This window comes from Acomys minous (assembly GCF_964271855.1).
Source record: "Acomys minous genome assembly, chromosome: 4".
NCBI lineage: Eukaryota > Metazoa > Chordata > Mammalia > Rodentia > Muridae > Acomys > Acomys minous.
The window spans coordinates 117,218,792-117,243,137 of record NC_140486.1 but is presented as its reverse complement, the minus strand read 5'-3'; the positions used below and the strand labels follow the sequence as shown (position 1 = coordinate 117,243,137).

General features: G+C 45.8%; 2 protein-coding genes across 3 annotated transcripts in view; one reads left to right on the top strand and one right to left on the bottom strand.

Moving 5' to 3' along the window:
* The first annotated feature begins 2,861 nt into the window (after positions 1 to 2,861).
* MTERF4 (mitochondrial transcription termination factor 4) lies at positions 2,862 to 7,880 on the top strand. The gene is made up of 4 exons (XM_084778362.1): positions 2,862 to 2,979; positions 3,668 to 4,166; positions 5,729 to 5,913; positions 7,075 to 7,880. The coding sequence occupies exons 1-4, from the start codon at positions 2,959 to 2,961 to the stop codon at positions 7,417 to 7,419; spliced, it is 1,050 nt and encodes a 349-aa protein (XP_084634488.1). The 5' UTR covers positions 2,862 to 2,958; the 3' UTR covers positions 7,420 to 7,880.
* A 150-nt stretch (positions 7,881 to 8,030) lies between these two features.
* Positions 8,031 to 24,346, bottom strand: part of SNED1 (sushi, nidogen and EGF like domains 1) — a 61,865-nt gene continuing 45,549 nt past the window's right edge. The window contains exons 28-31 of one of the 2 annotated variants that reach the window (XM_084778338.1): positions 19,313 to 19,429; positions 18,608 to 18,695; positions 13,885 to 13,967; positions 8,031 to 13,143 (exon numbers count right to left, since the gene is read on the bottom strand). In XM_084778338.1, the coding sequence (XP_084634464.1) occupies positions 13,118 to 13,143; positions 13,885 to 13,967; positions 18,608 to 18,695; positions 19,313 to 19,429 (314 nt within the window). In that variant the 3' untranslated portion in view covers positions 8,031 to 13,117. Of the gene's footprint in view, positions 13,144 to 13,884; positions 13,968 to 18,604; positions 18,696 to 19,312; positions 19,430 to 24,346 lie in introns of those variants that run through there. The other variant, XM_084778339.1, reaches the window with a different exon arrangement.

Here is a 24,346-nt window from a genome sequence, read left to right as displayed (position 1 = left end):
TCCAGAAACCTTGAGACTGAGGTTCTGAGGCAGCAACTGACAATTTTTCCTCTTGGAATTTCAAGTCTAATGCAAAAATGCAAAGTTTTGTGAAAATTAAAGATGCTGCCAGATTTTCCTAGTAGCCCTGTGCTTTAGCCATCACTGTGTTCCAGAGCTGGCTGATTTGTTCAGGTTCCTAGATTTTTAAAAAGTTGGGTGGCATAGGATTTTCTTAGGCTTTAACTATATAGGCCTAAATGATATTTATTTAGTAAGAAAATTAAGACAAATCAACCAGTTCTTTACTTTTACACAGATTACAACTTTCCTGTCATTTTATGCAATCTTTCTGTCAAAAAACGTTTAAACACTTCAGTACTAGATCAGTGGCTAGCACAAGCAGGTGTGTGTTTATTGATGTGATTGCCAGATCCCTTTTCACAGGTAAGAAGCCAACAAACTAGGAAGAAATAGATAAAGCTATGACTTACAAGTGATGGAATTTAGTCAGCTGTTAGAATACATCTTTTTTCCCCCTTTTACTGTTCCTTCTAAATGGCTCCCAGGCTCTTTGCCCAAACAGGTCTAAGATGCAGATTTTAATGCATATGAATTGGTCTGGGACATTCTCTGCTTATGGGAACCAGATCTCTGGGCTGAGAGCGCTCTATTTATAAGTAGAACTATGTCATTTTTCCTGTTATTTTATTTCTTTAGCTATGTACTTTAAAAAATGGCAGACATCTTTGTGTGTGTGTGTATGTATGTATGTATGTTGTATGTGTGTGTATGAATGTGAGATATATGTGTATACTTGCGGTTACAGTTGGGTGTCCTCTGTAACTTCCTTTGAGGCAGCATCTCTCCCTGTAGCTGGACCCACATTCCTTTTTGGCTAGGCTGGCACTCAGCAAGCTCCATGATCCTCCTGTCTCTTTCCCTCTCAGTACGGGACCACATCTAGATTGTTATGTGAGTGTTGGAATCTGAACTGCAATCCCTATGCTTGTACTGTCAACTGCTGAGCCATCTCTTCATCTTCTTAAACAACGGACTTCTTTTGGGTGTGTGTGGCCAGGTATTCATGTTGAATGGACTTTCCACAAACATAATGTTTTTTGTTGATTCTTTGGGAGTTTTACATCCTGTACCCCAATCCTACTCATTTCCCAGTCCTTCCATGTCTGTTCCTACTCTTGTAACCTCTCCCCTCCTTCCCCCTTCCCGATTAAAGAAAATTAAAAAAAAAAAAATTGTAGTGGAATTGGAAGCTGCAGTGTGTCACAAAGTATACCCTTTTGCTTTACTTGCAAATAAATGGTCATTGCAATGAGTCATTTATTAATCTGGTTCAAGGCATAAATTTTAAAAGTGTGTGTGTGTGTGTGTGTGTGTGTGTGTGTGTGTGTGTGTGTGTGTAGGTCAGAGAACAACTTTGTGGAATGGGTTTGCTTCTTCTACTTTTACATGGGTTCCTAGGATCAAACTGAGGTCATCAAGCTGATGTGGCAAGTTTCTTAACTGCTGAGTTATCTTGCTAGTTCTAAACACAGATGATTTAAAAAAAAAAAGGTGCATTAGTGTTTTGCCTGCTTGTATGTCTGTGGGTGTCAGATCTTGGAGTTACAGATAGCTTTTAGTTGCCATGTGGTTGCTGGGAATTGAACCCAGGTCCTCTGGAAGAGCAGTCAGTGCTCTTAACAGCTGAGCCATCTCTCCAGCCCAAACACAGATTTTTTTTTTTCTGAGACAGGGTTTCTCTGTGTAGCCTTGACTGTCCTAGACTCACTTTGTAGACCAGGCTGGCCTAGAACTCACAGTGATCCGCCTACCTCTGCCTCCCAAGTGCTGGGATTAAAGGCGTGTTCCACCACTGCCCAGTCAAATACAGGTTTTTATTTTATTATTATTATGTATGTATAGGATGTTCTGCCTGCATGTACACCTGCAAGCCAAAAGAAGGCATCGGATCACATTACAGATGGTTGTGAACCACTATGTGGTTGCTGGGAATTGAACTCTGGACCTCTGGAAGAGCAGACAGTGAGTGCTCTTAACCTCTGAGCCATCTCTCCAGCTCCCTAAACACAGATTTTAAAATAGAATTTACCAAATACTTTTATGTCTGGATCCATAACATTTCAGGAAGAATTTTGGGCTGTCCTGAGAACTTACTGCTGTATTGCAGTGTCCACCAAAACCAATATTCACCTCAGAGGTGAGCCCAGGAACGCGAATTTTGGTTGCTCCTAGAGTTTCCACCATGGATGTAGTTGGGTAGGATTTTACTAGTTATAGAAAAAAGATATTTGTTCAAGGCATTTACCAGACACAGCAGAGGGGACCACATATGGGAAGGATAAAGCAAAACTGGGAAAACAACTACAGTTTTTAGATGTTATCTAATGATACTGTTAGCTTTTGGATTAATGAAAACCAGTGGTGGTCTAAGTATATTTTAAAGGCGTTCACAGCCACAAAGCTGTTAGGCTAGACGGGTGGAAAACGAATGAATTTTAAAAAGGCTAAAAATAGTCCGTGATAATTGGTTCTGGTCTGCAATATCCTAACTCCATAGTTACAGTTAGGTTGTTTGGCCTTGTACAATCTTTAACACGTGTGCTTTGCTTTTGTCATGTTCTCTGCACCCCCAGTAAGTGTAGTTTACCACACAAAATGATGGTGTGAACTTCGGGGTAGTTTGGTTTCAATTGTACCCTGAAGGGAAGTTGAAAAACCTGGGTAGTAGTGCGCATTCCTGGCAGAGAACGAGCTGATCACATGCAGCTGAGGGAAGGAGCTGCACCTGCAAGTGGCGGGCACCGCAGGTCTGAGCCTCTGTGATCGTGGGCTCGGCCGTGGAACGAAGGAACCCTGTCACCCAGGAGTGCGGCGGACACAGATTGTAGACGGACACTGTGAGCCAGGAAGGACCGCCCCTTCCGGCGTCGCAGTTTCGTTTGCTCCTTGAGCCCCATGGCTGCTCTGGGGAAGAAGGTAAGGTTACTTTAGGTGTTCAGCTCACAGCGGCTGTGGGAGTGACGTGCAGGAAGCAATGCTGCTGGTTCTTGGTGGCCGGGTCTGGGCATCTTGTGGTAGTAGTTCTCCCGGGTGTTGGGTGCACGGACAGCCTGGTCCTGAAATAAGCTACTAACTTTGAGTTTGGGCCAGAGTGGCGCCTATGGGAGGAAGGCCTGGGCCACCGACAGGTGGAAGAGCGGAGGCTGGCCATGCTAGAGAGGGTTTGGAGACCAGTCTGGCCGGCACCGGATGCTTTGTGCTTAATTTGTTAGGTGCTCGTCTCAGACACCGAGGGCTACTGTATTTAAACTGACAGATTCCTTCTGCCCCCAAAATATTCTTTAATGGGAGTGAGCCTTGGAAAAAAAATTATCCTTTGTTGGAATGAATTTAGGTAGTGTATCTGTCTGGTGGCTAATCTGTGGTCCAGAATTTTCAACCAATATTAACGACTAGCAGCCCCTCATAAAGTTAAAAGTATGTCTTCAGTAAGTGCTATTGTCTGAATGCTAATTTTGGAGACTTTTTTGACCCAGTGATTTTACAGATTGCTTACAAAAACAGTTAGCTTTTGTGGGCCAAGGTTCAAATACTCTGGCTCAGTAATCATGTGGTGGTCATTATCCTGAGGTGGAACTGATTCTGTCTTGGCTCTGTCTTCTAGGTTCCTGACTGGCACCGCCTAATGGCCCTCTCCTGGGCCTGTTTGGCTAGGCAGACCTCTCATCTCAGAGAACAGAGAAGGATGAGTCCTTTGTTGTTCAAACAGCTGACTACAGTACCCAGTGGAGGGAGCCTTCAAGAGTTATCCAGTGTTAGACCTAAAAAGTGTGTGCAAGAACCAGAGAGCAGGACACCTCTTGTTCACTCTGTTCATGAGGAACAGAGGACTTGTGTGGATCCTGAGTCCTTGGAGCTTGAAAGGGTCACCAGTTCCCTCCTGAACATGGGTTTTGGTGACGCCCATGTTAACAGCTTGCTCAGTATGCAGCCAACTGTCGATCCTCAACATTTGCTGAACATAATTTCAGAATTTCTGCTTTTGGGGTTGCACCCAGAGCCTGTATTTGTGGCCTTGAAGAAAAGTCCCCAGCTACTGAAACTGTCCACAGTGCAAATGAAGAGGCGTTCCGCTTACCTTCGGAAGCTTGGCCTTGGAGAAGGTATAAGAAGCAGCATACTTTGTGGTGTGGGAGGAGTCAGAGCAGAAAAACTAGCCTACCCTAGCATGGATATCCAGCCTCTTGATAACTGTGACATGACTGTCATCTACAAATGTGTTAGGCTGCATTCAGAGCTATCCTGGGATGCATGTAGTCTGAAGGCTAAACCTTAGTAAGGTAGGAAGGTTTCCTGAGAAGAGGTCAGTGTCTCCAAGGAGATGTGCTATGAGCCCTCTGCAGACAGCATGGAATAGGGATGTAGGGAGATGAGCCCAAGGGGTGAGAGCAAGGCCAAAGTGAGTTCCATATGTTCTGTTCACTGGTCTCTAGCTCCAGAGTGCTGAGGACAAGAAATCTGTGTTTGGTGTTGCTATGTGGTTGTGACATAGGCATGTGCATGTGTGTGACCTCTGCATGGTGGGTTAGTGTTGTTATGTGGTTGTGACAAAGGCATGTGCATGTGTGTGACCTCTGCAAAAACATCCCACAGAAAAATTTAAGAGCTGGTGGTGTCAGGTTCCTGGAAAGCTGTTCAACGGTTGTCATTCTTCTGGAGAAGGGAGATGGGGATCTACAGTGATCTCTATCCATTTGACCACTTTTCTTTTTATTATTGACTGTTCCTGTTAAGACTTTACCCCCAAAGTGGGGAGGCTTAGAGTGCACTATGGTTGGTGTATCTACAGGCCTCCTTCTCTAGAAGATAAGCAAAAAGATAATTATATTTCTCTTGACAGATTGTCTCTTACAGTGTCATCTAAGCCATTTGAATACAGTTACTCATGTAACTCACAGCACTTGGAGGCAGGCATGGTAGTGCATGTACCCATTACTCTAGATACAGCGGTAGAAGGATCTGTAGGTTCCAGGCCCACCAAGGAGATTCTGCCTTAAACGATAACAAAACAAACAGCAAAACACTTGGTCACTCTCAGAGTACTCGAAATGGTGTGCTGTGCCATGCTCTACCATTGTTATTATTGCCAAAATCCCTTTCACTGAGGTCAGGCTTCCAGGTCTGGAGATTGTTAGTTTGCTTTATTAGAGGGACAGAGCAACCGTGAGCTCCACTGTACAGGAAACCACTCGTACTGATTTCTCTCCAGGTAATTCCCTGTGATGTTTTCTATACTAGGCAAGCAAGAGGAGATGTAGACTATGAAATTGGCACCTTGAGATAGAAAAGACAAGGCTGTGGAGAGGGCTGTTAGACTGGTGAAGAGTCATTTCCATGGTGCTTCATGGAAGGCCAGTGTCTGAAATGAGCTGTGCTGTGGAAGGAGAAGCTGCCTGTCCCATCTTCCCACTCTGCACTCAGGGTTGTGTGTGTGTATCTATATTGGTGAGTGTGTCTGGTGGTTGTACGTATTACAGGGGTACATGAGGACAACTTCTAGAATCACTTGTCTGCTTCCACCATGTGGGTCGTGGGGCTTGAACTCAAGTTCTCAGGCTGGCTGACAGGTGCCATTACTCACTGACCTACCTCAAAATGTTGTTTAGCCCTTGTCTTTCTGGAATATCCTGAGGTGACATGCTTTCCTTTTCTTACCATTCTATAGGGAAACTGAGGAGGGTGCTTCACGGTTGCCCTGAGGTTTTCACCATGCGTCACCGGGACATTAACAATGTTGTAAAGGTCCTCAAAGAGAAGTGCTTGTTCACAGCCCAGCAGATCACTGAGATTTTGCACAGATGCCCGGGTGTTTTTCAGGAGGACCCCAGTGAACTGGAATACAAATTCCAGGTGAGAGTAACTGAATAGGCTCATGATGGCAAATAGTTCAGGGTTTTAAGTTGAGTAAGCATAGCTGTGTGGATAAGAAGCCCCTGAGTGAAAAAAGCATCTATTCTAGAATACTAGGGCTTGGTTCTTCTACTCTCCTCTCCAAAGCAAACCTCTTCTTCAGCTCTGCTTCCTTGACAGTGAGTGCCTGCTCCATTCTAGGTCCAAGTATATTCTGAAGTAACTCATTTTGAGGAAACTAAAACTTTACTACCCTGGATTTGGAAAGTCTAACAGTGGTCTCAAAACTTTAATAACAGATATGACAGATAAGGTCAAAAACACTTGTGCATTCAGGTGGTGCTGGCACACTCCTTTAATCTTAGCACTCAGGAGGCAGAGGCAGGCAGGCAGGCAGGCCTGTGCGTTTGTAACTACATGCTGAGTTCCAGGACAGCCAGGGCTACACAGAGAAACCTGTCTCAAAAAAAACCAAACAAACAGGCAAATGAAAACACTTGTGCCAGCATGAGGACCGAAATTCCAGTCCCCAGAACCCACATGAAAACTGGATGTGTAATGCCCCGGCACCTCTATGGGGAGATGGGAAGTAGAGATGGGGGAATCCTGGAGTCTTGTGAGTTAGCCAGCCTGGCCTTTGTCCTCTACAAGCATGCTGTGATATACTCAAATAAAACAAACTGTGCTTACACATTTTTAATAATAACTAGGTATCATGAATTCTTTGAATGTGGTTTTACCTACACTCATGATTTTTGTTTCCCTATTTTAAGAAAAGTATATTCTTCTATGCCCCTTTGTTTTTTGCTGCATTTTTCTCAGCTTGAATTTGGAAATGCCATGAAAGTGTGAGACTTGACACAAATGTTGGTAGTTAGGCAATTCTTTTTTTGTTTTGTTTTTTTGTTTTTCGAAACAGGGTTGCTCTGTGTCACGGCCCTGGCTGTCCTGGACTTACTTTGTAGACCAGCTGGCCTCAAACTCACAGAGGTGCACCTGCCTCTGCCTCTGCCTCCCGAATGCTGGGATCACAGGTATGCGCCACCATGCCTGGCTCTTACGCAATTCTTTTTTTAATGGTTTCGACTAGTTTGTTTTGAGTTGGGATGATAGACTTTAAGCTTTTATACATGGATTTCTAAACATGTTTGTATCTTCCAGTATGCATATTTTAGGATGGGACTTAATCATCTGGACATAGTCAGGACTGATTTCTTACAGTATTCAATAACCAAGATCAAGCAGAGACACATTTACCTGGAGCGCCGTGGACAGTACCAAACCCCAGATAAGAAGGGGCAGACACAGATCTCTAATCCTTTACTAAAGGACATTCTCAGAGTCTCTGAAGCTGAGTTTCTGGCCAGGACAGTGCGGTCCTCTGCTGAGGAGTTTGAAGTTTTTAAAAAGCTCTTGGATCGAGAAGAAGAGGAGTCTGAGAGCCCTGCATCTGAGGAAGAGGAGGAGGAGGAGGAAGAGGAGGAAGATGATGATGAGCTGCTGTGATGGAGGACTTGGATGAAGAGGGTGCAGGGATGTCATGGATCATTCTTATAGTCCCAAAGCTTTGGGGAGCCTCACCTGGATCTTTTTTTTTTTTAATTTTTTATTTTATTTTATTTTTTTTGAGACAGGGTTTCTCTCTGTCGCCTTAGCTGTCCTGGACTCACTCTGTAGACTAGGCTGGCCTTGAACTCATAGCGATCCACCTGCCTCTACCTCCTGAGTGCTGGGATTAAAGGTGTGTACCACCACTCCTGGCTCCTCACCTGGATCTTGCCAAGCACTTTCATCCAACACTGGCCTTTTGATGAAAACAAGAACAAAAATCCTTTCGATCCACTGGAGATACAGATAACATCAAATAAGGGATGCTTTGTTGTGCCCTATTGGGTTTTGTGGGAGGCTGTACTCCATCCTAAATAAAGGAGTCAGCTGTTAAAATCCAGGTGCTGCATCCCATCCAAGTTTAGTGTTGTGTTGTTTTGTTTCTTTTTCTCTATTGAAATACGTTGGTGCTAATTCCAGAGCCAGAAAAAGAGGTGCCTTCTGGCTTGGCACTACTTTGTATTTCTTTGTAGTGATAAAGATAAAAATCATAGGAGTGTAACACAGGCACTAGTATGTCATAGCACTTTATTTTATTAAAACAAGTAGCAGGTTTCCCACAAAATAGCCATGTTTTTAACCCAACATCCTTTCACAGCCTTCTAACGTGCTCACTGTACAGCGGAGTGGAAGGCAGTTGGTTAGTAAGGTATCTTCTGTCTCTCACAGTCTAGCAAAATACCCCTCCTCTGGGAGTTGCTGATCCTTCCTGCTTGGGCAAGTTGGCCTTCATGCTGGTTCCTAGCTAGTAGCCACTGGAAGGCCTCTATCTCCTTGGCTCTGTAGCCTGTGCTGCCAGAGTGAGCTGCTCAGAGACCAGCACTGACGGAGTTGGGGAGTGGTCTCAGGTAGACATCCCCTCTCCTTCTGTATGATCGATGAAAGGGAGGACAGGCCCCAGGGCTGATTGTGGTTTGCTCTAGGACGCTTTCAGATGGCTTGGCATGGATATCATCGTGGGGAGTGTGAACCGGTGTGAAGCATGAAGCTGTGATGAGGTGAGCTCTGAGGAGAGGCCTGTTTGATGGAGTCAAGGCTCAAAGGGTTGAGGCCTGGAAAGTTTCCTCAGGAGACTGCACAAAGTTGGTGATACAAAAAGTTTTTTGGTAGTAGAATCAAAATCAAGTATGGTTGGTAGTAGTTTTGTTTTGTTTTTACCCCATTAGGTGACATTTCTAACAGTTACTTGAAACCCCTGTGTGGGCCTGGTTTCTGTATCGATTGGAAACAATGCTTACATGGGGATGACCTTGATCCCCAGGACGTATGACAATCTCTGGAGATGTTTTTTACGTGTCATGGCCTCAGGATCTTATGGGTAGACACCAGGGATGCTGGACATGTTTTTTACGTGTCATAACCTCAGGATCTTATGGGTAGAGGCTGAGGATGCTGCAAAATGTCCCATGTTGCACTGCACATGAATAGTCAGGCTCCCAAAGCACTGCCAAAGCTGAGAGACTGCTCTAACACCTGGCCCGGGAATGTGATGGCAACAAATTTGTGTTGCAAATGGGCTCAATGTATTTACTTCTGTATAGCATGGAGAGCTTGCTGGATCTGAGGTGTATTTTGTGAGGAATGGGCAGCAAGGTGTGGAGGCTGCAAAGAGGAGGGTGTTCACAAAGAAAAGCAGTCATTCCAAGAGTCCATACAGTCAGCTCCCACCATGACAAGCACGTGAGGCAGGCTAATTCCCCTTGCCTGTCGGACTCTCCACACAAAGCCGGACACATTAAGCCATCCTGTCTACCCCACACACCATACAAAGTGGAGAAGGGGAATGCCTTCCAGCTAGCTGTTCTCGGCCATGGACAACGGCTTGACAATAGTGATGCTCATTCTTTGCTGTGTACTCTTGCACTTGGTGGCATCAGAGTGACCTCCACTTCCCGTGAATGTAGGGTGTTTGGCCTTGGGCTCCATCAGAGCTGAATAGAACCCTAACCCTGAGTTTAATTAGGTACCCGCTCATCCTAAAATTTTGATTAGCAAATGTTGAGCCCAACAACTCATGGTCGCTTCTTCATTGAGACAGGAAAATAAATCTTTACACCTGTTGTCAGTTTTCTGATGGCATTGTGACATTTCCCAAGTGGACAGCGAGCGACTGTTTTGGAGGATTTAACTAATCTGCTTGAGCAAACAGAGGCAGCACGTTTGGAATGTTATACGAGAATCCCTCAGCACCGGCCAAGCCTTTCATTCTTCCACGTTGCAATGGTTACTTGTGTGACAGCTCTGCACTCAGCACTCAGTAGGCTGGCTCTTGTTTGAAAATGGCTCCAAATGGGAATGTGGCAGCATCTGGCTGGTGGGCCAGGGTCCTGAGGTTCTTAGTGTAGCACAAAGGTCTCATCTGCTTTTCCAGTGATGCACTTGATCTTGCCATTCACTGCTAATGCTTACGTGGAGGAATGGTGGCAGGTCTCAGTGTTGCAGTGGAAGTTGCATGTTTGTCAACCTGGTCTGAGACCTGCCGTTGGCCCTCCAGGTCTCTAGAGATAAGGCAGTGTGTATCTAAGGTACAGTAGTGAGTTTTTGACATGACTGCTCCTCCTTCCTGAAAAAGAAAAGTTACGTAGTACATAGGCTCAGAAATTTTTAGTAAAAATAAAACTTAAAATGTTATCCTCCAAAGTATGTTTGTAATGAACTATGGAGGGCAGGAGGCCTCTGGGTGGAATGCAGCTCTTGGTTCTGGATCTTCAGTGAGCTCTGCTGTTGAGGAACCAAGGTGTAGTTGGCTTTTTCTGATTCTGACCTCACTGCAGGGAGAAGACGTCTACTTAGAGCCTTGTGGGTGGGGTGGGTAAAGTGTGTTTGTCTTGGTGGCCCACAGCCCTCTACTTGAGGCACTTAAACCTTGAACACAACACTGTCCCCTGGTGCTTGCCTGCCCAGTGTCACTCTGCATTGCCTTCTGATTTGAATAAAGTAGTTCTTGCTACTTTATGTTGTCTGTATACCTTAGGTTTCTGAACAAGGATGGTGATTGTTTTTCTTCTATGAATGTTCAGGGGTCTTTCATGCCTTGATGACAACTTGTCGTTCAGGAGATAGCTTTCTCTACAGAAGGCTGAGCTAGATCATCTCAGAAACCAGGCACCTGCCAACTATGGCCTACTGCCCGTTTTTTGTAAATGAAGGCTTGTTGGAACACAACCACGCTATCTACATCTGTGACCATGTTGGCATTACAGTAGCAAAATCAGGTGGGTGTCAGAGGTCATTCCATCCTCAAAGCCCAAAAAACTGCCTGAGGAGCTGTCTATCCTGCCACCCCTTGAGTTGTAGGCCAAGCGTCGAAGCTCCGTCATAGTAGCAATTAGCATTTCTCCTTTAGGTCAGTGTACATGAGGAGAGGATCAGGGTAGAGTTCATCTGTTCCCACATAGCCCTTCTCACATCTCTTGTGAAAGCCAAGCCCTTTCCTCCTTCATGTTTTGGGATTCTGGGTGTGGGTTTCTGAGTGCAGAGAAGCATCACTGACTGGGAGCCTGTTAACCCAGGTAACTCGTACACTCACAGGGGAACTGGCTATGGCTGCACAGAGCAGTGGCCTGGCATGAGATCATAAATACCTCAGTGTTTCTCTGGCAGGAGTTCTTGGGTGTGCGAGTCTGGCTGCCTGTTGTCTAGAAATTTGAGGATAGAGATGCCAGGGGAGACTGATGGCAGCCAGGAACTTGTCTTTTAAGTTTTGGACCTCATTTTCCTGGATTTGGGGAAGTCTTGAGGTGGTCCATGTGACCAGCACATGCTGATCCCTTTGAAGGAAGAACAGGGAACTGAGGCACACTCCTCTTTCCACCCAGTGTCTGTCTTTCTGGAGGCAGCAGGCACTGTCCCCCAGGAGGCCTGTGTTCAGGATTCCTGCGGCTGTGGTGCAGAGAAGGGATGGGAGTGAGACCAGCTACTCTGTGAGGATGCTGAGCTCAAACTGTCACTTTAAGTGTGAGTCAATAGGCCACTGGTCCTCTGCTGCCTTATTTTTTTGTAGGGATGGCACCAGGTCTTTTTCCCAAGGCAGCTGTGGGTGGTGAGTTTTGGAGTTTGGTGAGTGTGTGTCTTTCCTGTCTGTCTTCCCTGTTGCTCTGAGAGCCAGTTATGTGATAAGGATCTGGGGATTCTCATGTTTTTATAAAAATGTATTTTCTGGGTGAGTTCTTAAAAGATGCAATAATATTTCAAGTGACCTACTGCCATAGAAATATGTATTTATTTATTTATTTATTTATTTATTTGAGACAGGGTTTCTCTGTGTAGCCTTGGCTGTCCTGGACTCACTTTGTAGACCAGGCTAACCTCCAACTCACAGAGATCCCCCTGCCTCTGCCTCCCTGAGTGCTGGGATTAAAGGCATGCACCACTGTGCCTGGCTGCCATAGAAATATTTTTTAAACCAAATAATTTGTGGATTTTGATCTTTGCCAGAATTAAATTGCTCACAAATGTTGGAGGAGGCTGAGGCGACAAGGTGATGCTGTTGAGCAGACAGGATTTGAGTGTTGTCAGCTGCTCTTCCTGCAGAATTTTCACATCTGGAATGGTCAAGATGCACAGTCCCATTGCTTGGGCCTGTCTGAAAGCTCACTCTTCTGTTGCCCTGATGCCCTGAGCTCTGACTATGCCAACACTCTGCCTGTTACTGTGGACCTTTTTTCCTTAGGATGAGCTTCTCTTGGGACTCCTTTGCTTTTGGTTGTTCTTGGCCTTTGGGTGACATTTCTCCTTCATGTCCTCTACTGTACAAGAAAAAGGTGACTCACTCTTGAAGTGGCAGGTTTCCAGTGCCTCTTCCACCACTGGGAAGATGTGTACTGTTCTGGCTCCTCCAAGGGAGAGGAGTAGATTGTCTCTGGCCAGCCAGTCTGCCGTTTCTGTCAAGAAGTCATTGTGGGGCTGAACTCAGGCTGTACAGTGGGCTCTGCAGTATAACCCAGTATTTTCCAGACTGTTGTAGAAAAAAAATTCCAATGCCCTTTAAGATCTCACAGTTTATGCATGGGGAGGTGGATGGGCATGCTGGATCAAATAGGCACAATTTCCTCGATTTCAGGGTCATTAGTGCGTAGAATTCCAGGATCCACTCTAAGTCTCCCAGTGAGACGCTCTATTTAGGATCCCCTGGAGCTTACAAGACAAGACTCCCACTCTATTCTACCAGTAGAATGCTGTTTATAGGGCTTGGGGGTACTTCCTTAGGTCCTTCCCAGCACCCCCAGGACTGTTTGGCCTCTTTGATCCTTCTGCCACCTAGACCCACTCACTACCCTGAAGGGGCCAGGTGACTCTTGTGCCTCATTGTAACTGGTCTGCATTTCCCTTGAGAGAGAGAGTTGTTTGTTCCCTCCCCAAGACAGTCTCATTTCCACCTGAAAGCAGATTCATATGGAAGGCCAGACCAGGTTATGTCTATTGGGAGGCTACAGAAGATAATTCTGGAACCTTCCTGCTTGGGTCTGTAATAGCACAGTGCTGTTTGTGCCATCATCGTCTGATAAAGGACCTCGGTGCTCAAGGTGCTGGGTGTGATGTTTTCTCCAGTTCTCAACAGATCGTGGTATGAAGGAGAGTGTACCTTAAGATTTCTTCAGTGTTTGACTGTTACTTTGTTTCCTGAAACAATTAAGAAAACCGGTTTGGTGAGAAAGAATCTTCCTTAAACCCTACCTGTTCCTTACATATAACTAGTAAAGCCCCACCCCCACCCCCAGGACTCACAGGCCTGGCCTTTCAGTTCACGTGTACGCACCAGCTGAAGGTGGGAGCTGTGGAACCAGCAGAAAGCAGCCTGGCATTGTGGGGAGACTGGAAGGCAGCAAGCAAGAGCTGCCCTGAGAGATAGTGACATACTTAGGTCAAGCAGCACTACTGGTGGCTGATGCTGCAACCTCTCCTCAAATTCAGCCATGCAAACCAAGGGGGTGTGGCTTCATTCAGTCCACAGAGAACACCCGAGGGAGTGGACTCACTGTGAGAACATACTGTTCTAAGTATAGCTTTCAGTGAGACCCCAAACAGCAGTGGTTCTTGGGACTACCCTGAGCCCTGAGGGGGAGGGGAGCCTGGGTGTGAGCAGATGAAAGATAAAAGGGTTTTCTAAACTTGGAGCTAGACACTTGGGCCTGTCAGTAACATCCTATCCTGGCTGTCCTGTGCTTTCCTATCCTGGTACCATTCTCTGCAGAACCGAGTGACCACCTCCAAGTACAGTGTGGCCACTAGTTTCTAACCAGAGCACGGCCACGCATGGGCTGCATTTTTAGGTAAACAGCCTCGCTTGATCCAACCTTGTCACTACTACTCTTACCCACCCACAAAACTGCATGCAAGACAGAGCCTGGCCCCAAGGTATACCTGTTTGGGGCTTCTTGAGGCTTGTGCTCTCACAGCGCTCTTTAAAGCAGATGTCCTGGTGAACTTTGTAGACCTTCTTATACCTGTTGTCACAAGAAAACTCTGTGAAGTCAGACACTGGGGCAGAGAGGTGTCCAACTGTGTCTTCACCTAGCTGTGCAGCCTACATACGGATAGAGGGAGAGGGACTTTTTCCTTAATACATTGTTACCAGGATGTGTGTATAGTCCAACATAAAAGTCCAGGGCTTAGAAACTAATTTTACTGAGTAGAGCGTGCATAAAAAAGTGCTCATTTCAGGGTAAATTTTCATGAGTTGCTGACAAAACCATGGTAATGAAAGACACACTGAAATTACACTGACTGGGCACTGCTGGGGGCCGGCCACTTGGCCTCTGACTCTGTATGCTGAATAGTTTGTTTTTGCTTTGTTTTCAGCTTCACACAAAATAGGGTCATATGGGAAGAGAGAACTTTAATTGAGAAAATGCCTCTATCAAACTAGCCTATAGACAAGTGTGGGAACCTTTTCTTAATTAATGATTGACGTGGGAGGGTCCAGACTACTGTGGATAGTATCATTCCTGGGCAGGTGGTCCTGGTGGTCCAAGAAAGCATGTTGAATGAGGCATGGGGAGGAGGTCAATAGGCAGCTCTCTCTGTGGACTCTGCTTTGGCTCCTGACTCCAGGTTCCTGCCCTGCTTACGTTCCCGCCTTGACTTTAAGATAAATTCTTTCCTTCCCAAGTTGCTTTTGGCTATGTTCTTTATCACAGTAATAGAAACCACATTAGGAAACCCACCCCTCTGTTTTATGACTGTTTCAAGAACACAGTTGTGAAGTCTGGCACTGCAGGCCTCAAAGGCAGGCAGTATGGACCAGGAGGCCTGATGGAGCCTGCCCGTTCCATTTCTTAATCAGGCTGTGCCAGCAAGCCTCTATAGCTTCCAGGTCTCAGTTTCATGTGTGGTGGAATCTACTTATACCACCCTCCTCACGCCCTTCAGTTAGAATGAGAATGTGTTTGAGCTTGTCAGAATTTCTGTGTCTGACCCATTGGAAGGAAAATCAAAGAGTTGGTAGCAAAGCTCTTGCTTGCACTAGTTTTGGAGGACATTTTGGAGGGCTTCTGGCTGTGAGGGAGTAGAGGATCTGCAATTAACCTTCAGCTTCAACTACCAGAGAACTGGATGAGAGAGGAAGTAACTATTTCCAGAAGCTAGAAAAGAGCCCAAAGAAACATTGCATGCCCCAAGAAGAGAGGAACATGCGACGAACACTGTGACCACCTTGTCCTTCATCCCTGAGCACTTTGTGAGATTAGACAGTGGTCACAGTGTGGAGGAAGCAGGCTAGAGTTGGGAAGGCAGAGGCAGCTGGAGCTTGTGGGGGAGTGTTCTGGAATGGAAAGGGCTCCTTGGAGAGCAGTGTGGAAATCTGTGAGGAAAGGCGAGCTGGGCAAGCACAGGGGGGAGTCTTGGGCAGCTGGGCCAGGCCTGAGCCAAGAGCGGTAAGCTCTTGTCTGACTCCAGGCATACAGTGCCACAGAAGAGATGAAATTAGCCCTACACGCTGTCTACTCTAAAGCCACCCTCAGTCCTCAGAAGGATCAAATTGTAATCAAAGCCCGCCTTGCAGAAAACAAAATCACATACAACCCCTCTTTCTTGAAAATAAATCTACCACCCAGTAATATAAAATCTATATTATTCAGCATCTGATAAATTATGACATTCAAGGAATTATAAGACCCCCAAATCAAAAGCCAACCCCCATTCCCAAAGAACAAATACAAAAGCCCCATAAGCTATAAACACTGGAGGAAAAAAAATAATTGAATAGAAAACTTCAGAAGTGAGAGGAAGTCTTGCAAAGCAACTGCTATCTGTGTGTTCCACATGTTCAGCAAGCTAAAGGAGAACATGAGCAAAATGGAGAAATGGCCGACCAAATAAAGAATTAAACAGAATTGGTAGAGATGATCATACACGCGGGTATTGCTCAGGGGCGCTGCGCTTGCTGAACAGCCTTGGGTTCAATCATAAGACTGAAAAAAAATGACCACACACAAACAAAACAAAACAAAACAAAACAAAAAAGCCCAAAAGCTAATCAAACAACTATCAACAAATATCTGAAATTGAATCTGTTGAAATAGATTAATAATAGACTAGGTGGTGGAAAAGAAAAGGTATGTGGCATTGAACACAGCAATATAAACAGCCCAATAGGAAGATAGACATATTTGCATATTTACAGTGCTTCAAAAAATGAAAAGAGTTACAGTGCCCTGTGGGACAATATTAGTCCAATAAATTTATAATTGAGCTCTAGGAGGGGAGAAAGTAGATGGAGGGACAACAACAAAAACAGATACGAACAATGGCCCAGATTTGACACAAGCTAAAACCCTGGAACTAGAAGACTAACAAATTCCAGAGATGGCTGGGTGTGGTATTGCATGCCTTTAAGTCCAGCACTCCTGAAGGCTGAGGCAGGTAGATCTCTGTGAGTTCTAGGCCAACCTGGTCTACATAGCAAATTCTAGGACAGGCAAAGAGAAACCTTATCTCAAAATAAACAAATATTCCAGAGGAATAAAAATATAACAATTTTAAACCAAAACACATAATGGAGCTCGCTGGAAACAGCAATAAAGAGGAAATAAAAGGAGCCACAGGTGTGGAGAAGACTGGGCAAACCAGAAGACAAAGGTGTAGAGCGAGGGCCACCCTTGTCAATCTGATGTCCCCAAGAAGCACATGGGATAGTAAACCATATGCTTGGCTGTGTCTGAGGGTGTTTGTAGAGAGCACTGAGAAGGCTGCCATGATGTGGGTGGCACCATCCTACAGACTGTGGGCCTGGACACCATGAAAGTGTATAAAGGAGAAAGCCGAGAAGCACAAGCATTCTCTGCTGTGACACAAGAGCTGTTCCACCAGCATGGATGATACCTGTGTAGCCAAGAGGCAGACCAACTCCTCCCTTTACGTTGTTTATGCCAAGTGCGTTGTCACAGCGATGATTCTAACCTGCAGTGCTGAAATAGGAATCATAAGTGGCACCCGGTAATCCTGTATCTAGCGAATATTTGTGCCCAAAATAAGGCTTCAAAAACAAAAACCCCTTCAGACAAATGAGAGCAGAGAACTATCATCTATGGACCTGTGTCCTCAGAAATGTTCCGGTAAGTTTTCCAGGGAAGGCAAGTGACACCAGATGGAATCTTAGCTTTACACAAAGGAGTGATGAGTGTTGGAAAAGCAAGGCTTTCAGCATTGAGTAATGTGAAATGGCTGACAGCACTGTGGCATTTACTGCTGTCTGATGAGAATTCAAAGGTGAGGCAGCAGAAGCCTCCTATAACTGCAGCTGTATGCAGGTATCTCAAGGAGAACGGAGACAAGTTAAATATATACATCGTACATCCTAGAGAGACTACTAGAAAACATGTGATATGAGTAATCTAAAATTAACCAGAAAAGAGGAAAAAGCAACAAGGATCAGACAGAACTACAGAAAACAATGTGTAACATGGTAGCTTTAAACCAGCCGCATTACCCATTATGATAGTCCAAAATGAGCTAAACACTAATGAAAGACAGATCAGACTGAAAATAAGCAAGAGCCACCTCTATGTTAGACACAAGGGAGTCTCTTCAAAGACGCATATAGGCTACAAGAACAGGATAGAACAGTTTGGTAAGTGAAGGGCTCTCCTCACATGGCAGGGATATCTGACTCAGGCAGGCTTTGGTGTAAGCAGACTAGCTAGAAGTCAGAAGGTTATGATGGTACAGACTAACATCAGATTGCCATTGTGGGTCCAGGGTGAACGGTAGTCAAGGCTACCCCACAAACCCGTGTGGACTAGAGCCTTTTACCAATTCCTCGCTTGACACATGAAGCCCAGCTTTGCCTCAAGCTTGAGTAAGCTTTCTGCCATTTTCCCTCCCTCCTTTCATCTGCTTCCTCCTCCCAAGTGGCCTGTGCAGTGTGGTCACACATCACCTTCTGCACAGAGACCCCTCAGGATCTCCATAACTCATGGAAAACAAACGCCACAGTCCACCTGAGAGTCTCCAAGATCCCAGGAACTCTTTATTCTTCTGCTCTCACATCATTCCCTGCTCTGTTGGCCTCTGTTGTTCCTCAGACACACTGGGCACAACCTGCTGCAGGACCTTGTAACCCATATTCCTGATGTCTGGAACATTCCTCTCCTCTCTGACATCCCTGTCTCCTCCGTGTCTGTTCAGCGTCCCCTCCAACCCTGGCTCTCCTCCTCTTAGGCTTTCATCTCTTTCCTTCCTGGACACGCCCTGCTTTTGTCTGCACCGTGCAGCAGATGTACTTGTGACAGCCGTCCTTATCTAGAGCGTAAGCATGTGGCTCCGAGTGCCTGGAACAATCCAGCACACAGCAGGCACTGAGAGACGCAGTGATTCTTAGAGCATCAGGGTCTCAAGAGATGAGACCATCTAGTCCAGATGGAGAAACTGAGGCAAGGGTGATTTGCCCAGGTGGGCTAATGGTAGAGGTGGGACTGAAGTTCTCGTGTGCTGTTTGATTTCTGGGGGTTAAGGAAAGGAGGACCTCAAGAATTGTGTGAGGGCTTCCATGCGAACAGTCTAGATAGAAGTGGTCAAAGCCAGGGTCTGCAGTCTCCATCCCTCCTCAGGTAACAAGGACACAACACCAGAGACAGAGCTGACTTACACATGGTGGCAGACATCTCCTTCCCAGACAGGAAATGACTTGGTCTCAGAGAACAGCCGTGTGCAGGGGCGGGGCACTTTTTCACAGGCTACGGCACAAAGGAGAAAGAAAGGCCAGCTCTTAGGAGGAGGCTCTCTTTAAGCCTCCCAAGAAAGACCCCGCCCAAGAAAGAGCTTTCCAGTTCCTGTGAGCCTGAGGATCTGTGCCAGCTACTTTCTGGGCTTGGGGCCTCGCCTCAGGGTGCTCAGTATCTGCAGCCTGGGTTTCCTTAAGGCTCATGTGGCCTCAGGATTATTTTGTGTATTTGTGGGAGCTTCCAGTACTTTTGGTACGCAGTCCAGATGTGTTCTTAAGGAGCCTATGATCCTCCCACCAAATCTGTTGTCCCTCTCATCTTCAGTCTGGCTCCTGAAATGTTGCCTTGCAACCATCGCCCCAGTTCCTGATTTCTAGGTTCTGTTCTGGGCAGTGCCTTTCAACCAGGGCTTTGGGCAGCCCTCTGTCCCTCATGGTTCATGGTCCACGAAGCTCCACACCACCATCCTTCCTACCTGGGTTCTTTTGGGCCCCAGCCTTGTTATCTCACAGACTGGAAGCCCTTGGGGGAAAGCCAACGTGAATGCTCGGCGTCCTAGGGCCAAGTCCCAGGCTATCATCACAGTTGCCCCGAGGCTAACACCTGCTTAGTAACCAGCTCTGACTTACCAAGCTCACAGTGTCTGCCTTTGAACCCGGGCCTGCAGTCACAGCTGTGGGCATTCGCACCTGGCACACAGGTGCCTCCGTTCTGACAGGTGTCTTCTGAACAGCTGCTGGAGGCACCTGCAAACAGGAAGGCACTGTCAGCTTCAGGGCCCAGGGAGGCATGCTGGCACTGCAGACTGCATCCCCTGAAGATACACAAGTTGAACAGCAGCGAACCTGTCTTCCTCCCGTGGTCAGACACTGCGGCTAACAGTGCTGGGTCTGGAGGGTGGTCTGTGTTAAGTGTGCAAAGAGGTCAGGGTGAGGAAGGAAATCGTAGTATTCATGACCCTGTGGGAAATGTAAATGTGCTGCCTTCTCTTTCTAAAATATAAGTAAAGGCTTCAAGAGTCAGCACAGGGTTTACTCTCCCCAGCAGGGGACTATTAGCTCTGGAAGCTGTGAATTCTGGACAGGCTCATAAACTAACACTTGTCTAAGATAAAAGTATGTTCTCACGGTTGCATCTTGTTCTTACAGATTATACTTATCAATGGCTCTGGTTTTGAAGTTTCTTCTGGCAGACTATAGGAATGTGAGGCCAAGCTTTGACCACTGTGGGAAACAGTGCTTCAAGTTAGGAATGAAAATCCAGTGGGACTCCCGCTAGGTGTGCCTGAGGCCGGGACCCTTCTGTAGAAGGACATTTGTTTTGCTGATGTCCTGTGGATTATGTGGTCATTCTGAGACTGCAAACTCATTTCCAATGGTCCTGATCTTGTGACGTCACAGAAAGACAGGCAGGAAGGAGGGGTAGCTGTGCTGTATCTGTGCTAAGCCACCACTGGCCTGTGTCCCTCAAGCTCTGCCGCTTTTGTTGTTGCTGGTGGTGGTGGCTTTGCCCCATTAGGGTGTTTTCTACTTGGAACCCAATGCCCCAGCCACCCTTTCAACCTGAGGGTCCCTTTTGGGTTTGAAGGACCCTTTGACAGGAGTCAACCTAAGACCATTGGAAAACAAAGATAAAAAAACCAAAGGTATTTATGATGACTCATAACAGTAGCAAAATTACAGTTATGAAGTACCAGTTGGGGGGTCATCACAACATGAGGAGCTGTATTAAATGGTCGCAGCATTAGGAAGGTTGAGAACCACTGTTCTGGTGCCTGCTCCTAAGTCAGGGACTTCTGACATCAAGCAGCACTGTCTGTATCTAGCCCTCCATTTGTGGGCCACTGTGCTCCCACCTGTGCCTGTTTGTGTCTGCCTACTTACCACATGTTTTACCACACCTTTAAAACAGTAGTGGCACTGCCCAGTAGTACCACTTTCTCTGAAGAACCAGAAAGCAGCTGGGGTCATGGTACTATTTCTCCTGCAAGGCATCTGCACGGTGCCACCCTGCAAATAGCAGGAGTTCTTTTGTAGCCTAAGGAACCCCTGGACACATTCTAGTCTCTTTGGCAATTCTAACAGGTACTTTACAGCTGGCCCAACCTATTTGGGGTTCATAAGGGCCTACACATTGTCTGTTTCACGTCTCAAGTTGGTTAGTCTCCACCCTTGAGAAAATGAGACCATTTATCCTGCACATGGATCTGACATGTTCTTCCTTATGCATTAGCTTGTTCTTCAGCCCATATTTCTTTTATATTCTCCAATCAGACGGACAAGGTATCTAAGATTCAGGTACAGATAGCCTTTGCAGGGCTACTTTGCAGGAGGGCTTGGAAGACACAAGGACTAGTCATCATTTATCATGGCAGCCCGTCAGTCCAGGAAGGTCTTGGCCCCGACGTCTTGAGCAGTCATTAAAACTCATTATGGGTCGGTCCCTAGTCGTCTCCCCAGAGTCACGTGTATCTCTCTCCTGCCTCGTCTGTCCCCTGAGAACCCAGGAAAACGTTCCACACAGGCAAGGTAGGGATAAAGACTTTACTCTCTCCTTCACTTGCATGTTTACAGCCTGAGTGGTCCCTAGAAAACTTTAAGCTCTGAAGATGAAATGCTGCTTTCTTTTTTTAAACATCATAATGATTTCACATCTGTCATATTTCCAGTCCAAAGATAAACAAACACTAAAGGGGATTTAACCTCTCAGTCTCATATTTTTATCTCTTCACACTTAAAATTCCAAACATGAATGTGACTGTTCTCCTGCAGTGCACAGAGCTCTATCTCAGGCAGCATCAGGAACTCTGCTGGACTAGATGCCACAGCAAACAGGGTCATTTCATTCTATTTCTAGCCTTGCTATTGACTTTTTTTGTTGTTGTTTTATAAATATTTTCATGGTTCTAAAGTCAAAATTATCAAACAAGGTATAAGCCTTAAGAAACCACCAACTTCCCATTCCCTGTGTCTGCTCTTCCCTCCCTCAGATAACTCACCATCTTTGATTTATTTTTAAACATAAAAATGTTAACAATATATTCTTATTTCCCTTCCCATTTTCCTCTTCTTCCTCCTCTTCCTATTCTATTTTTTTTTTTTTTGATACAGAGTTTCTCTGTGTGGTCCTGGCTGTCCTGGCACTCACTCTGTAGACCAGGCTGGCCTCAAATTCAGAGATCTGTCTTCTGAGTGCTGGAATTAAAGGTGTGTACCACCTCAACCTGGCTATACTTCTTAAAAGAAGCTTTATTGAGATTTTATAGATCATAAAACAATCAAGAGTTTCTAGCATAGTCACTAATATACATCTATTACCGCAGTCAATATTTATTTTTATTTATTCTAAATTTTTTTTGAGACAGGGTTTCTCTGTGTAGCCTTGGCTGTCCTAGACTCACTTTGTAGACCAGGCTGGCCATGAACTCACAGCGATCCACCTGCCTCTGCCTCCTGAGTGCTGGGATTGCAGGCATGCGCCACCACACCCGGCTATTCTTAAGCATTTTGCCTGCATGTGTACTATATTCATGCAGTGCCTGCAGAGATCAGAAAAGGTCACTGGATACCCTGGAACAGATGAGATGGTTGCTAAATGTAATGTGAGTACTGGGAACTTAACCTGGGTCCTTTGTAAAAGCAGCAAGTGCTCTTAACCACTGAGCCATCTCTCCAGTTCATAGAGTTGATTTTTAATATTTATATTTAATATTTATTCCCTGTTTGCTTTTTTCAGAAAATGTTTTGCTATTCTGAGTCTCTTGCATTTCCACATTAATTTTAGGCACTGAACATAATGGCCCAGTGATGTTTACAGCAGCCCTACAGGATGACGAAGTATGTGAGAGTATTGGGAATATGAGTTTTTATCATCAGTTCTCACCCTCCATGCATGGGACAGCCATGGCTGACACTTCTGTCATTTGTGGGTTGAGTCTGCAGTTGAAACAGCCACAGAAAGGTTAATAGGAGCTACTTACTATACCCTGGTATTGTACAGCCAATACCACACACACGGCTCGTTTGAAGCAGGTGTGGGTGCACTTGTAGCAAGGCATTGTGCTGTTCCCCTATGGATGAATTATACAGTCTGTACTTGCTGCTGTTGTTTGGGGATGGTACCTGCCTTCTGGTGGAAGCCAGACTATTGGTGTGTAGGGGGGTAAACCAGAATAATCCAGAAATCCTTCTATGAGGAGTTGGGGACAATATCTAGAATTAGCACTTGCTTTTTCACTCCTGACCTTGAAGCCCCTTCACCTCAGGATGGCTGGTGTGAGAACCTGCCTCCTTTCCATAGATTCTTCCTGGGATTTGAAGGTACCTCCCTGACCTGGGAAGTTGTTGAGTGAGGAGGAACTACCCTTTGGGAGCATTAATGCACTTTAAGGATTCTTGGGGGCCTTTCGGGGATACTCTTTTACTTGAGGAAGAAGAGTCCAGCAACTCCAGAGTAAAGGATCAGATGACCTACAAGGAAACAGGAACAAGACTGGACACCAGATGACAATGGAGAGAGGAAGCCCGAGCCTGGCATATTATACCCAGCTAAAGTATCCTGTACATGTGAGGGATGGTAGCAATTTTACAGGCATACATGGCCTTCCAAGCTTGGTCTGAGCAAGTAAGTACCTTGTAGAACTGGAAAATCTGTATGCAGGGAATCAAGGACAACTGAAAGTAAGATTTAGACTCCTTAGGGGTTAAAGTGGGAGGACTGGTCCTACAGTGTGTAATTCATACCAAGGCCACTGACTTTAATCTGGATGAATTTGCTCACTGAAGGGAAAACGTTGGAACAAAAGAGATAGCTCAGAATGGACCCATGCATGTGTGGACACTTGATTGGCAGTTTGGGTGACTTGACAGCTGGGGGTGTGATAAAATTAACCCTCCTGCCATCCACTCCCAAGACTAAGGACTCACAGACACAGAGTGCAGGATGGAGGTGGGCTGCAAGGAGAGTCCAAGGGGGAAAAACCTCAAGACACAGTTTCCTGTCAGGTTCTAGCGTGAGCTGGGCTCCAGAATTACCGAAGGCAACCAAACTGACAAGTGGAGACAGACAGCATGAGTGTGACATGAACGGAAGATCATGGTTAGTTTTGCACCTGAGGCCATTAAAGGTTCTTTTTCTCGTGATATCACCAAAATTTGCCCACTGTAGCCTGGGGGCCAGTTCTTCAACCACCTTGAATTTCTTTTGAGATGGAACCCAGGAGACTGAATTAACACTTTTCTTGTTTGGGACTTTATGAAAGGAGATTCGTACAATGTAACACACTATCCAGTGTGGCTTTTTTACCTACTCAAAAAGCAGTAGAACAAACTGTGGTAAGAAGTTTATTGGTGCCACAGCATGCATAACTACCTTCCCAAGTGTGCATGGGTCAATAGTTGGTAAGGGGACCCCCAGGTTGGGGAGAATATGGAATTCAGGGATCAGTGGGCCCACTGTTTGTACATGTACCCACTGGCACTGTAAGTGCCCTTAATATGAATAGGTGTCCTTCATGGCAGTTTTTCGGGTGAGGTTACCCTAAGGCTTATATGTCCACCAAGTACTGTGGTCTTCTGTGGGGCTAGGTGAACACAGTCTAAGTAGCTGGTGTGACTCAGGAGGAGGAAGGACCTCAAAGAACGAATCCACAATCCCTAGAGGGA

Bases quoted from the DNA above. Each gene is read 5' to 3' on its own strand.
- MTERF4 (XM_084778362.1), top strand. From the start codon at position 2,959: ATGGCTGCTCTGGGGAAGAAG. The intron at 2,980-3,667 runs GTAAGGTTACTT...TCTGTCTTCTAG, and splicing joins TGGCTGCTCTGGGGAAGAAG to GTTCCTGACTGGCACCGCCT. The intron at 4,167-5,728 runs GTATAAGAAGCA...ACCATTCTATAG, and splicing joins GAAGCTTGGCCTTGGAGAAG to GGAAACTGAGGAGGGTGCTT.